Source organism: Parus major, chromosome 6 (assembly GCF_001522545.3).
Source record: "Parus major isolate Abel chromosome 6, Parus_major1.1, whole genome shotgun sequence".
Taxonomy (NCBI): domain Eukaryota; kingdom Metazoa; phylum Chordata; class Aves; order Passeriformes; family Paridae; genus Parus; species Parus major.
In genome coordinates, this window is record NC_031775.1 from 21,575,693 (window position 1) to 21,590,713 (window position 15,021).

The following is a 15,021-nucleotide window of genomic DNA, read 5'->3' on the forward strand; positions in this document are numbered from 1 at the left end:
ACCGTGCCTACAGTGAGAAGAAATGGGCTCAAGCTGGGACAGTGGGGATTCAGATAAAATAACAGTTGTGGGGTTTTTTTCACTGTTCGAGTGATCAGGCATTGGAATTGGTTGCCCAGGTGGTGGAGGAGTTGCCATCCCTGGAGGTTTTCAAGTAGCCTCTCGATCTAGCACTGGGTGATATGGTTTAGTGGCTTAGGGGAAACAGTGGTGGAGCTGGGCTGGCGGGTGGACTGGATAAACTTGAAGATCTCGCGCAATACTGATGATTCCACGATGATTCCCTGTCCCGAAGTGCTGGCGTCCCCGGCCAGGCCGCGTTTCCATGGCGACAGGAGGACGGACCATAGAGGTGGCGCGGGACCAGAGAGGCCCGTGCGGCTGGGGGCGGGGATATGCAAATAAGGGAGACGAGTGCCCTCACGCGCCATGGCTGCCGGGAGGTGCCGGCGGCTTCACTTGCCAGGGCGCAAAATGGCCGCGGGGCGGGGCTGGTAGGGTGCGCATGCGCGGCCGCGCCGTACGCCTGTGAAGCGGCGGGGGAGCGCCGGGACTGGACGCAGGTAGGAGGCGCCGAGGCGGCGGACGGGCGTCTCTCATCGCCTGATCGCTGGCCCCGGTTTGTCTTCCTGCCTGTAGTGGGGTGAGGTGGGGGACGGGACTCCTCGCCCGCTCAATGGTGTGCTTCGGGCAGGGTGGGAGAAGCAGTACCCCCCAGTAGGGATGCCTCTGAGGGGTAGAGGGATCCCCCTTCCCTACAGTGGTAGAGCCCTGGTGGATATTTCCCTCTGTTATCGTGGGAGATCCCACTTCATGCCGGGGGGCGCCGTCGCTCCCTGGTGTCGGTGCCCGTGGGCGGGGGGCTCAGTCCTGGAGCCGGTGGGGTCTGCCTCCCGGCAAAGAGACGCGGCTCTGGCGTTGCCCTCTTCTCCCGGAGTGTCGCGGGTCTCTGGTGTCCTTGTTACGCCTTCCTCTCACCTGACAGGCTTCAGACCACTGCCATGAGCCTGAGGAAGAGCCCACCAGGGAAGGATGGCAATGCCTCTGGAGAACCCGATAGGGAAGGATGGCAGTGCCTCTTCCCGGTCACCCCTTCCTCTACCAGGGCTGCCAGGGCTTCCCTCAGCCCGGAGGATCCCTGCGGATGGGGCACAGGGGATGGCAGCGCTACTTGGGCATGTCCAAAGTCACGGTGTCCCTATCCCCAGCCGGACTTCGCAGGCTCCCTGCGCTCCTGTGCTGCACGTGGGATGTCGGCAGCTGCTGACCCGGTCAGTGGCGTGTGGCCTTGTGGCTGCAGCTGGGGCCCTGCGGAGGGGACGGTGCCTTTGGGAGCCTTGCATAGGTGAGGAGACTCCCTGTTCTCGGGAAGCTGTGGAGCAGAAACTCCTGCTGGCTGCACTTGGCAGAGTGGTGCAAGTTGCTTCTCACCTGGAGTTTCCTATTAAGTCTTAATGAAGAACAGACAGTATGTGTGCAGTAATCCTCTCCTGTAGCTCCTTTGAATCAACTCTTGGGGCTCGTTTTCAATGATGATTTCAAATTTACTTCTAGTTTTTTAATTTGAGGCCGGAGTGGTTCCCATCCTAGTGCTGTGAGGTCCACTACAGGATTAGAGTTTATATTGACAGCAAATGATCAGGGGCAAATCTTTTAATACATCTAACACACTTCCTTTACACTGTAAAACAATGAGTTCTTTAGACACAGGATGTTGTGTGTTGTTATGGTAAGAGCCTTGGCAAGTTCTAAGGCTTTGAGATCTGCCCAGTTATCTCTATATTGACAAACCTTGTGTTCTTATTAGGGAATGAGATCTGATTGAACAAGATTGCTCAGCTGGAGCACAGCTCCATTGAAGCTACCAGCTGGTTCAAGGTGTTAATTGTCTGTGTGGCAGTTGTGTTTGCTTGTATGAACTCAGCAGGAGTGACGGAAGCACATGATTGATTGTAATAAGAAGGGTATTACTTAACCTCATGATGCACAATCATCAGTGATTGTTGAATTGGTAAACAGTACTGGGAAATGCCCTCATAACCTCTTCCAGTCATGTTTCCAAGCCTGATCCAGGTGGTTTCAAAGGTTTCATTTTTTCACCCATCAGATACCAGGCTGCTGGGAGCCTGCTGTTGGGGTGTTTGTTCATGTTTCACACAGGACTGTGTTTAGTGTTCCCTCAAGAGTCCTTGTTGCTAAGGGATTATCCAAGGGTGTTAGGAGAGTTTCAGGAGAAGTTTAGAGTGGAGAAACTGGGAGCCTTGGAGCTATATTAATCTCTAAAAGGGTGCACAAGATTGAAGTTCAGGCTCGGAGGAACGTAAATTTTGTGAAGTATGTATCTAGGAAGGAGCTTTTCTGCAATAGAAATAGGATTTTGAGAGGTATTTTCTTGTTTAAGTGGAGGCTCTTTTGGTTTCATTCATAGCTCTGTGGAGGGATTTCTCATTTTATTAACAGAGTTCTGCCAGAATCCAGGTAGCTTCGTGGGGTGAGGACTCTGAAACGTCTTCTGTTGTGGAGGTGTCCTGGGGTAACATGTGGGAGAGAAAGAGAATGTGGAGAACCTGGTCTGTGCCCCCAGAATGGGCTCATCACTAACGGGTAACCCTGACCAGATAAAGACGTACATGACTGTCACTTGCAGGCTGTGGGAGGAATTGATGGGTCCAGCACCAGGTGTTTTGCTGGGACAGGTCACAGGACATCAACTCTTTCACAGGTGCAGCTCCAGCCCAGCTTTCCTGTGAATGGGACTGGACTGCCAGCAGCCTGGTCCTGTCTGGCAGTGACAAATGTCTATAAGTAGGGCTTTCTCTCAGGTGGTTTTTCCAGCTGCTGGGTGGATTTATTGTGTGGCAGTTGTAGAGATGCAGAGCTGGTGCATTTGGCCCTCTGTTAGTAAGCCTCTCAAAAACCAGGATATGCAGCAGAGGCAGTGTAGTGTCAGTTCAAGCAAGAACAGACATATCCTGAAGTATTATTTTGGGATATTCCAGCCTGCATTACCCACACAGGGGAGAATGAATACGAGACTCATCCTGATACCGCAGTCAGGTCTGCAGATGGCTGTTTCAGGTTGCTGAGTGGTAACTTCAGCACATAAAAATCATCTGGCCCTGCTTAAAAGGTTGGCTTGAGCCAAGACTCACATGTATGGCTCTGCTGCTGGCTCAGTACAAGTGGCTTCAGCTGTAGAAGGCTGGAGCTCAGCCTTGTTGTAAGGCCAAAGCATTGCCGAATCACCATGGGACACGAGGACTCGTGGATCCAGCCAAGAGCTGGCTAGGAAGTTAGAGCAGATGTGTGAGCCCCAAGCTCTGGTGTGTTCCATACACAGCTGCATGCCAGCACTCTCAAACAAAAGCAGTGCTTTCCTGGTAGCCAGTATTCCAACATCCTCCTCAGGAAGATAAGATCTGTAGACGTCACTGGCAGGAGCCAGATGTCAAATGTGGAGGAGGAAGTTTCTCAAATAAAGACTCCTTGCTTTTTAATTTATGAGCTTGTTCCTTTATGACTATGTTAGAGATTCAATGTGAATGAATGAGAGCTATTCCCTCCTGCAGCTCCTTTTCCCATTATTTCTTAAAGCCTCATGTTGAAAAGTTCTGACATACTCCATGAGTAATTCTCCATCCCAAGGAAAAGGTTATGAAAATACCAGTGTGGCAATAACACAATGCTTTGGGTGTAGAAGTAAAATCTGCTTTTTACAGACAACTGTGATTTGTTTCTTTTTAACTGCACATTTGCAGATGAGGAGGGAAAAAATATCTATCAAATGACCTAATGACTATCATAGAAAAAGTGACATCACTTGCAAATATCAGCTGGCTGTAGAGGTTGCACATCTGTGAGGGAGTAATGATGGGGGCAGAAAGAAAGGAAGTGGAACTTCACCCTCCTTGAACAGTGCTGTAGCATTTATATGGCAAAAATGAGGTGTCTCTGGGAACTTCAACAGCTGTGGTTTGTGCAACATGTGCTCAGTGAAACACTTTTGGATGGGGACAGCATGAAGCGCAGCACTAAGACCAAGGCTTGAGTGGGCTCTGCTTTCACACAGGATTTGGATAGCAAAGGCAAGCCCAGGATAAGAATCACCCTAGTGGGTCACACTGTTGACCCATCTTTCCCCATATCCTGCCCCACGGTGGCAGCAGGAGATGCTGTTTAGGGGGAGAGCACGTGAGTTTGGGCACCATTTGTGGCCTTTCCCCTTGTCCACCCCCAGGCTGCACAGCTGACTTGAGGCAACTAGAGGGGATTTCCCTGCCTTGTTCCCTTTAGTAGCTGTTTGTGTACAGCTGTTTTCCATGAATTCATCTAATCCTTTGAACCTGCTGCCCAGCTCTCTAATATCCTTTGATAGCAAATGTCAGGTGTTTATTACCAGCCAGGTAAAGAAATATTTTTGTGTGCTTTAAGCTGACTTCCTGCTAGGTACAGTGAGTGTTCCCAATTCTTGTGTCCTGACAATTCCATGAGAGGGCCCAGCAGTCTGGTATCTTCATCTGCTCTTCAATCAGTTCTCCACAAAAGGCTTTTGGTGAGAGACAGCGGACTTACCTCTGGGACAGTTGTCTTAACTCTCCCTTCTTCTTAACCTTTGTCTTTGCACATCGTGATTCCTTTCCAATTCCTGACCATACAAAATGAAATTTCCCCTTGAGGCTTGTCTGTTTTTAATTACATCTATAAAGGTTCATTGTCTGGCTGAATTCCCTTCCAGCAGTGTCTTCCTTTTTTCTGGCCATGGGTTTTGGCCTGGCAGGGATGCAGAGTGGTGTCTGAGCTCCACAAGGGCTCTGCAGTTGGATCCAGTTGAGGTCTAGTGCTTTGGCTGGGAATAGAACTGAGGTGCAGTTTCAGTCTAGTGATGTAATTGATTGGAACAAATGCTATTCCTGCTCCTTCTGAACTAGTTATGAGGAATTCTTTGGCCTAGGCAGAGGAGACGGTTATTTTTACTTTTTGCTTTTCTAATCTTGCCTAGAAGTGGTCAGACTCATGGCTTCAGGGAAATGCTGTATGGGATTGGCATTTCATCAGGTTTCATACCCAGACGTCTATTCTTCCGCTTGATTTCCTGCTTGGACTTGCTGCAGCTGGTGTTGCAAGCCCAAGGGGCTGGTGTGGTATGTAGGTTCCTATTTCTTCTGTGTTCAGTCTTATCCCACATTGCAAGGCCCCCATGATGTGTCTGAGTTGGGTGAGTGCAGGCCCTGGAGGGCTGAAACCGGAGTGACATGCAGCCCTTCATCTTGCTTTTGACAGTGCTAAGATAACAACTTTGTTGTCACCCTTTATGTGTGTGTACTGTGAACAGGGCTTCCCATGATGGCATGGGGTGGAAGAGCTGACCTCTACTGATTTAAGAAGCCCTTACGTCTCACATAAGTGCTTTGTGCGTAGCCTTGATCTGTAGCAACATAAGTGTGAGAGAGAGCTCAGCCTGAAAAGCACAAGAGAACATTTCTGGCCCCACCTCCTGGCCATGAGCTCCAGTCAGTGTAAGTGTGAGGAGTCCTCCTTTCACACTCAGCCCCTTGTGAACATAGAGCAACTTGTTCTGGTCTAAGGCTGCTGTGTCCGTGTGTTTTATTTCTGTGTATATTGCTGTCCAGCCAAAGCATCTTTATTTCAGACTGTGGTCCTAAAATTTAGGCCACTCCAAGACAAACTGGACAACTGCTAAGGCACTTCTGGTCACTTTTATTGCATGATGGCAGCATGCCTGCTGCAGTTGTGTTCTGGTCGTGTCTTTTTATGCCACAAAGCAGCAACATTGCTCACTATAAATAACTCCTGTCTGAGCCAGCCCAGGTGCAGTCAGCTGTGACTGCCTGTGGAAAGATTGTGCACATGTGAAGTTACATCACAGCTGTTGTCATTTTTATTTGGGTAAAAATTTACATTAGTACCTAAAGATACCGGTGACTAGGTGTATTTTCTGAAGGCTGCTTTGTTGTTTGCTGCTGTCTAGCTTGATTCCTCCTGTGACCTTGCCTTTAAAGAGCTGGATTAATCGTCTACTTGCTGGATAACAAAGAACATTACAGGGTAAAGGACAGGGCAGGTTGCTCATGAGGAGGCAGTCGTATCCCCAGGAGCCCACAGCCTGGCTTCAGCTTAATGAAACAGCTTCAGAGCCGCAGACAGCTTCTAGTCTCTTAAATCCCCTCCAATCCACTTTGTAGCAGCTCCTCAAAACAATATGAATTCAGATCTCTGCAGACAAAGATTTACCAATTAGCTTGATTCACCTCTTACTTCATGTAAAAAAATGAATCTATTTTCATTTTATTTTTTTTCTCTCCTGCAGGAGCAACAATGCATTGGCCTCAACAAAGATGTAGTAGGTGTTGGGAGAAGATATGTCACCTGAAATGGAGGTGATCGAAGGAGCTGAACACTGACTGCACCAACATGGGGCTGCGACTGCTGGCTTGTCTCTTCCATTTGCCCACTGCAGTGATCTACGGGTCTCTGTCACTCTTTGTTTCCATTTTGCACAATGTGTTCCTCCTGTACTATGTGGACACCTTCGTCTCCATTTACAAGATTGATAAACTGTCCTTTTGGATAGGAGAGGTTAGTTGTTTTCCATCAGCTTCTGTACTCTTTAAGCAAAAAACTCTGAAAGCAAGGCTGGTTCTTGCTAGAAATGTGAAAACTGTTAGTTTTAACAGCAGTGTTCCCTTTTGGAGAGGGAGCAAGGGAGCCTCCCAAATGCTAACTTGGGCTTTTCAGTTTTTCCCACTTATATAAAAATAGAACAAGCTGGGACAGAAAATGAAGAGACTTAGTTCTTAAGACTGCCTTTCCTCTGGGGACGTCAGAATGTTTCACAGGCAGTGAAAACCACTGGCCTTACTGCCAGTTGCCCCAAATGGGGACATCATACAGTGGCGATGGGGCAAGGAAGGTGTGCTGGGCCAGTTCCTGCTGGTAGCTCACCATGCCAGCTCACCACTGCTTGCTTTGGTGACAGAACAGTGGTATCCTGTGGTTTGTTTCAATGTTCTGTTTTGTTTCCTAGACAGTGTTTCTGATCTGGAACAGCCTCAATGACCCTCTGTTTGGCTGGCTGAGTGACCGAGTGTTCCTTAGCACACAGCAGTAAGTGAGGTTCTGCTTCCAGAAGAGTCTGGGAAGTTGTTTAGTCTCCTGGGAAGATGATGTCAAATTGGCAGCTTTAAAATGATGGCGTGGGAATGGCTTATTGGGCATGGAACTCTAAAATACTTCCTTTTCATGGCATCTTTGAAGTTCAGTGCTCATAAATGTTGTTTCAGTACTTGACTGCATAGAAAAGTCACACACACCTATTGGATGTATGTGACCCTAACCCTTAACAGTCATGAGTGGTGCAGAACCTAAGATATGGGCATCTAAAATCTCAAGCCCCTGCTATATGAGCAAGCCTCTTAATGGGGTGTTAGAGAGTGTCTGTACATGGTTTGGGAGGCACAAGGGGGAAAAGTACATTTATTTCCACATGGAATGCCTTAGACCAGTTGTTTCCAAACTATAGGATGAGAGCTGAGGCAAGACAGCTCTGTATTGTGGGCCATTAGCATTTCTTATGTATTTACATCAACATTTTAATGAAAATCATGGTGTGGCTTTTTGCAATTAGTAAAAACTCATGAAAATCATTTATATTGTGCAAAGTGCAGACAGTACAGCACTGTCAGGGAGAGAAATACTCTGGAGAAAAAGAAATCCCTTTTCTTTTTGGCCTTAAACCCATATTTTCAGTGTATTCACTATTAGCTGAGAAGGTGTCTGATGTGGGTAGTTGTTACTTGAGCAAAAGCTGTATTTGTGTCTCTGCCACTTACATTACTTCCTTGGAGAGGAGGAATATGTGATCAGGGTTTTGTCCAGGTACCTAAAATATTTTTTCTTTTCTTCTGTTACAGGGCAGGAACAGAGATTTCTTCCCCTGAAGTAGTTCTGAAGAGACTCAGAGCACTAAGCCACAATGGCCCCCTCTTTGCCATTTCTTTCCTGGCTTTCTGGGTTGCCTGGGCACATCCTGGTTTGCAGTTCCTGCTTTGCCTTTGCATGTATGACAGCTTTCTCACCATGGTTGACCTCCATCACAATGCCTTGCTTGCAGACCTGGCTGTTTCAGCAAAAGACAGGACTAGCCTCAACTTCTACTGCTCCCTCTTCAGTGCCATAGGCTCCCTGTCTGTCTTCATGTCCTATGCAGTGTGGAACAAGGAGGACTTCTTTTCCTTCCGCATATTTTGCGTCCTGCTGGCCCTCTGCTCCATTGTTGGTTTCACCCTGTCCACGCAGCTGCTCCGCCAGAGGTTTCAGGCCAATGGGAAAGTGAAATGGGACCAGGAATCAACCCTGAAAGAGTAAGGGTCACAAATTCTCAGCAGAGACAAAGGCCTGGCATAGATCCACAACAAACTAAATGTGTGAGAAGATCCAGGATGAGGCAAAAATTGTTAATTATCTCTGGTTCTTGTCTACTGATACAGTTTTCAGGATCAGCTGTCACACTGGCTCCTCTGAAGATAGAAACTGTCTTGTGTCAGCCCTAGTCCAAACTGGAGGCAGAGGCCTAACCTGCTATATGGCCATCCCATGTTTGGATCATGAAATGAGTTCATGTCTAGAGCACTCAGTGAGGCCCATGAGTGGTAAAGTGTCAGAAGCAGCTCATGAAAGCATTCCTGCTTGAGCATGAGACCACGTTGCTGCCCATGCCACACAGAGTTGGACAAGTGAATATTTCTCCCTGTTACTCACTTCAGCTGCCTGATAGTGGCTGGGCTATTGGTAGGCCACACCAAGCTGGTTTTCTCTGTTCAGCTTCTTCCTCGGGCTGGCTCACTTGTCATCTCGTTATGAGCTGCCAGCATTGTGCTGTAGTAGCAGCAGATCCTGATGAGATCTGCCAGGTGAGCTAACTGCAGGGACCTGGAAGAGGAATGTATGTGTAGTGGAATGACTGCTAAGAGGAGAATGCATTTCTGGACAGAAATGTGAATTTTGTGTTAAGAAGAGAATTTTGTGTTAAGAGAATTTTGTGAGAGACCTGTTGCCTGTGCTTCTTACTAGCAATAAGCAATCATTGGTGTAGACTCAACTGTTTTGATTGCTCCAGAAAAATGAAAGGTTGGGATGGGAGCTGACTAGAGACAGCTCTGCATCTACATGCAGAGACCTGGGGACTCTGTCTTGGTGTGAGGAATTTATGGTTGCTTTTTATCCCTCCTTTTCATTTAGGCTGTACATTGAGAAACTCTCCGTCCCCCAGGAAAAGAGGATCACCCTGGCAGAGTATCTCCAGCAGCTCTCTCGGCATCGCAACTTCCTCTGGTTTGTCTGCATGAATCTTGTCCAGGTAGGCATAGAAGTGACATGCTGCAATTCAGAGGATGAGTGCTGGCTTTGGCTGTTTGAGATAGGTGATTCAGTAGTATGTGAGTTCCCCAGGAAGGGCCAAGGTGTTTCCACCACCCACTTGCTCTTGGAGCCTCCTGAACATGCTGGCTGATTCAGCAGCTGGTAGCCACTCTCCCTCCTTGTGGCTGAGGATACTTCCTGAGCAAGCTGTGGGGTGCTCCTTCCTCTCTCTGCAGTGTAGACTGGGTTATGGGGGCTGACTGAGCTCTGTGCAGCCCATGTGGGGTGCAGAAGCACAGGGCCTGGCTCACAGAGGGCTTGAGTTCAGGAGTGCTGTTCACTGGCGTGGTTGTCATCACAATCTCCTTTCCCCTTCTGTTTTCCTGAGGCTCAAATCGCTGTTCTTGCTGTCCAGCTGGATCCATCTCCATCTGGCTTTTACCATTTCTGTTCTTCATCCTCTTCAGTGATGACTACCAAATGCCGGCAGCCTGCCCAGCTTTGTGTGCTGCAGTCATGGCTCCCTGGGGATCCCTCAGTTCCCCTCAGGCAGGCTCTTGATGCTGGTCTGCATCCTTGTGTTCAAGCCTTGCTGCCTTACCAATGTCCTCCTGCCCGCTGCCTCCTCCCTCCTGCCATGCCACTGTCTCCCCCAAAGCCTTGTGGTCACTGCTGTCACCTCCTGGCCCCGTCTGCCCCAGCAGCACTGTGCTGTACAGCTGGGCAGTGGGGCTGACTTGAGGCACACAGTGGGCATGGCTGATGGCATTGCAGCTCTGCAATCTCAGCCAGCAGTGTTGGAAATGCCACAGCTGAGGTCTTGCTCTGCTGAAGTATTCCAGGCCTATCCTGCATGATCCTTTGGCATGGGGCTCCTAGGACAACAGAGCCCAGAGGGCTGTTAGCTTTTTCTGTTCTTTCTCACTGCTGTTCCTGCTGACCAGCTTGTCTGCATGCTGCCTTCACAGGTTTTTCACTGCCATTTTAACAGCAACTTCTTCCCTCTGTTCCTGGAGCACCTGCTGTCAGACCAGATCTCTGTCTCTACTGGATCCTTCCTGCTTGGTGAGTTTCAGGTGGGACTGGAGGAAGGAGCCAAACGTAGGACCTGACCCGAGTCTAGGTTTGCTCTTCCCAAACTCCATCTGGGGAGAGGTGTGCTCACATGCAGGACTCTGGGCTGTAAGATTCGGTCATGCACGCACCCCACATATTTCCTTGGGACCTCTGAGTTGTCCTTCCTGGGCACTGAAGTAACTTGGAGCCTTTTGTAGTAGACAAGCCTGGTGTGCTGGACACCAGACTCCAGAGAGGTATTGCTCTGAGCACTAGAGGCTGCAGATACCTTTCCCAGGATGCAGCAGAGAACACAGCCCAGAATTTTATCCCTTTCCTTCTGCAGCACAAGGATCATTTCCAAGTTGCCACAGATATGTGGACATTGATCCTGGAGTTACCCTGGGAGGGTTCTGTGCAGGCCAGGTCTAGTCATGCAGTCCTGTCTGTCTCATTTCTGCACCAGGGCTGAGTTGCAGCCTCTGCATGACACTGGGCAAGTCTTTTCTTCCTTCTTGTCCATGAGGTTGATGGAAGAAGGTCTCCCTCTGTAGGAAAGTGTGTGCTGTGCCACAAAGCCATGGAATAAATCTGCTGCAGCCTTCTGTATATGTGGGGGAGCTACTCTGTATTGTCCTGCTGGCAATAGCCAGCCTTGCTGTCTCCCTTGGTATCGTGTCTGAGGATATGGTGGAAAGTGTAACTCCATCAAGCTGTTTGTTCCTCTGTCTCTGCTTAGGTGTTTCCTACATTGCCCCCCATCTCAACAACCTCTACTTTTTGTCACTCTGCCGTCGCTGTGGGGTATACGCTGTGGTGCGAGGACTCTTCTTCCTGAAGCTGGCTCTGAGTGTTGTGATGCTCCTGGCAGGACCTGATCAGGTGTATCTGCTCTGCATCTTCATTGCCAGGTAGGCAAGCAGCAGTCACTTCCCCTGCCCTCTGCCTCCTGGGAAGCAAAATGAGTTGTCCCTGTTTTAAGAACAGGAGTGGAAGGCAGGGAACAGGGGACAGGATCATACATAAGCTTTGTGATTTTTCAGCTCTGACAGCACATGGGACAGATCACTGCAGAATCCACAGGCTATCATGCTGCAGAGTTGGGGAGGTAGTGATGTTCAGGAGGTCACAGACCAGCAAGGCTGGTGGCAGCCTGCACCTGCCTTTGCCAGCTGCTGAGAGCTTCTGTCCTCCTCCGCAGCCCTTAGTGTGTGCTGCAGGTGCCTGTGAGCCATAGGCCCAGTGTGTCCTGTCCCCAGGCCTGTCTGTGTGGCAGGTCAGAACTTATCTGAGGTGTCACTGCAGGGTACAAAGTCTTATTGATAGTGGTGTTCCTCTCCTGTAACCAGGGCTTCTGAAATTCTTATTTCAAGTGTGGGGAAGCCTTTTCCATCCTTGCAATTTTTTCTTATCTGTCACATTTTCCTGTCATTTCTTGATAGCCCCGTTCAATGCTTTGCCTGTTGTTCTGCAGCAACCGTGTGTTCACAGAAGGGACCTGTAAGTTACTCAACCTGGTGGTCACTGACTTGGTGGATGAGGACCTAGTGCTGAACCGTAGGAAACAGGCAGCCTCAGCCCTGCTCTTTGGGATGGTGGCTCTGGTCACCAAGCCAGGCCAGACCTTCGCCCCGCTGATCGGCACCTGGCTGCTCTGTGCATATACAGGTAAGGATGCTCCTGGGGAAAGCAGTGGAGCAGGACAAGGCAAACTTGTGAGTTCAGTGTCAGGCACCTTTTGCTGTGCCCTGGGTGGGTGCAGAGGGCTCTTCAGTTGCTAACCTTTGCCTGGTCTCTGCATCTCCATGGCTGGTCACTCAAAGAGAATGGACATAGGTCCATCCCCACTGCCCCATTCTCACAAACTCTTCTCTGACACCAGGCTACGACATCTTCCAGCGCGACCCCCTGAACAACGTGGTGAGTGCCCAGCCGAAGCTGGAGTCTGCTGTGGCCTTGGAGCCAACTCTTCGCCAGGGCTGCTTTTACCTCCTCGTCTTTGTGCCCATCACATGTGCCCTGCTGCAGCTCCTCACCTGGTCACAGTTCAGCCTGCATGGGAAGCGGCTGCAGGTGGTGAAGGCTCAGCGGCAGAGCCTGACACAAGGCCAAGCACCAGAGATCAAAACAATCTAAGGGTGCCTGAGCTCCCAGGATGCTGCTGGTTCCAGGCTGGTGCTGGAGGGCAGGGATGATGGGCTTAGAGAGGCTGATGTTCGTGGTTCAGCTGTGAAATGCTGTCATGCTAGTGTTTACTCATTCCAGGTGGTGGTCACTGGGGAAGGCAGAGAGGTTCAGCATGTGAGGGGCCTGAGATAGATTGCTTGATCTCAGAAGTAAGAACATTTTATCCCAGCCTGTCCCATGGAGCAGAGAGCTGCTTACTCCAGTGAAGAGGTGCTGGGTTGCATGTTCTAGAAACAGACACATCCCCAATGCATTTCTCTGTGCTGGGCATGGCTCTGAGGAGCCACAGCCTCCAGCTGAGCAGGAGGAGACTGCACAGGGAGCCCTTCATCACTAGAGCCGTGCAGGGAGTGGAGTAGGAGGCCTCTGAGGGATGAAAGGAATGATTGCCAAACAGGAGCAGGGATGAGAGGACCTTTAAGGCCTTTCCCAGTAACTGGTAGAACCCTTCCCACTTGCAGTGCCATGGTTCTTTGACCAAATCCACTCTTAAGCATTTGTTGTTCCTGGGACAATATCCTGCACAGCCTGGATCTGTTGTGTTTGCTGTTTTATGCTGAGGTTTCCTCCCCTGTGGCCTTGTAGAGGGAGTTGTTGCTGGCCTGGGAAAGATGCTGGGCTTGAACTGAGTTCAGAGCCTTGAACTCTTATCATTTCACTGTGCATCCCATTGCCTGTGTTTATTCCTCCTTTCCTCTCCACAGCCCCTTTTACTCAGCGCTGTCTCACAGCTTTACCATGAGCCCCTCCCATTCTGGGCAAGGTCAGGGAACCAACCCTACTCCAGCCACTGGAAGTGCCTCCCTGCCCAGGGCAATCCCAGGTGACCTGGTGAGGCAGCCTGGCGCCCTCCCTTCTTGCACGAGAGCACAGCCTGGAGATACCAGGTCTTGCTTTTGTGCCTTTGACACAATGCTTTGGAGCCTGTCTGACACAATACTGGCTAGTCACAGGGTCGGGATTTCATCCCTAAGGGGAGGGGCAGACCATTCAGCTCCTCTGCACTTGAAACAGTGCCTGAGTTAGATCAGCTCACCTAGCCGCTGAGCCAGGGACCCAAGGAGAGCAGGTGCTTTGGTCTCCTTGATTTTGGTGGGGAGTAGATGAGCAGGTAATCACCAAAGGGGTCCCTGAGGCAAGGGAGTGACTCCTCAATCCCTGTGATGTGTTCATGGGCAGGCAGAGAGGATGTGCCAAAGCCTGCGCCTGCCTGCTGAAGGAGGGGGGCTTTGCAGGCAGTGTTTGGAAGCTGTTGAACATTGAAGGATGTTCTTTGTTTAGTGCCAGGTTCCCTCTGGGGTCTCAGCCCACCAACCTGCCATGTTGCCTCAGGACATGGCTGCCTTCTGTCTTGGACCAAGACATTCCTGCCATGAGGCTGCTGTAGTTGTTAATGGTTCAATCATAAGTTATTTGTGCAACTTCTAACCAAGTTTGAGAATGATTCTCCATTTCATAAATTAAAGATGATCTTTTTCTGAATCGCTTAAGAATTTTCTTCTAGCTTGTGGCTCTAGCCTGAGTGGCTGGATGTGGGGACACAGCTGTGGCTGGGTGGAGATAAGGGGACAGCTCCTTCTCCACAGAACTGCATTGGGGCTTGGCTGTTTCTTCAGGGGGCAGAGGGGATCACCTGCCTTTAAAAGGAGGCATCACTTACCCTGCTGCTTTGGAAGGCCCCAGAGTTAGGTCTGTCCTGTTCCTACACCAGTGGCTGCTGGGGACAAGATGGGACCAGTCACAGTACACTGGACATGGGGCCACCTTCCCAGGGCCCACCCTGTGAGCACAGCTGTAGTCACTGCTCTCTGCAAACACGTGGGCTGGCACCAGCTCTTCTCACAAGAGCAGTTGTATCACCCTTGCTCAGCCTAGGCTGCCCTGTTCCAGCCTTTCACATGTCTGTAGTGACAAAAGTCTCAGGGATAACACATGTAAAGGAGAGTAGATTTGGACACCAAGGCTGCAGCCCAGGAATCTCCTCCTGCAACAGTCAGGCCAAGAATGCAATCCTGGACCAAAGATGGTGTCTCCTTGCAGAGTCTGGCTGGCAACAATTCTTCACAGGCAAGAGAACACAAATTATCTCCTTAAAATTGCAATTGTGGGAAGAGGAGGCTAGGAGGCTTGAGTGTTGTATATGAATGACTTTATTTAAGTATGCTGGGCACCACCAGGCAACATGGTTTGGACAGTGTGCGAGGGAACAGTCAGGCAGACCAAACAAACGCTAGATTGGAGACAGCACCGGCCTGCCCAGTCACTGCAGGTCACAAAATGGAGCACTGCTGCTGCAAGGCCAGCAGAGGGGCTGGGGGGATGGAGGGTACTGCCTGGGGCACACGCTAATGGAACCAAGAGGAATTTGCTGCAATTCCCCTCTGTGCTGTAGCAAACCAG

General features: G+C 50.0%; 1 protein-coding gene across 5 annotated transcripts; it reads left to right on the forward strand.

The window, feature by feature from the left end:
* The first annotated feature begins 484 nt into the window (after nucleotides 1-484).
* Nucleotides 485-14,103, forward strand: MFSD13A (major facilitator superfamily domain containing 13A). 5 transcript variants are annotated; one of them, XM_015633272.3, is made up of 9 exons: nucleotides 485-563; nucleotides 6,329-6,597; nucleotides 7,046-7,125; nucleotides 7,932-8,381; nucleotides 9,259-9,376; nucleotides 10,395-10,443; nucleotides 11,174-11,345; nucleotides 11,909-12,102; nucleotides 12,317-14,103. In XM_015633272.3, exons 2-9 carry the CDS (start codon nucleotides 6,433-6,435, stop codon nucleotides 12,568-12,570), a joined length of 1,482 nt encoding a protein of 493 aa, XP_015488758.1. In that variant the 5' UTR covers nucleotides 485-563; nucleotides 6,329-6,432; the 3' UTR covers nucleotides 12,571-14,103. The 5 variants fall into 5 exon arrangements, with proteins under 5 accessions (XP_015488758.1, XP_015488757.1, XP_018862818.1 ...); XM_015633271.3 differs by having other exon boundaries at nucleotides 535-563; nucleotides 10,347-10,443; XM_019007273.2 differs by lacking the exon at nucleotides 485-563 and adding an exon at nucleotides 601-619 and having other exon boundaries at nucleotides 10,347-10,443; nucleotides 12,317-12,570.
* Nucleotides 14,104-15,021: the final 918 nt, after the last annotated feature.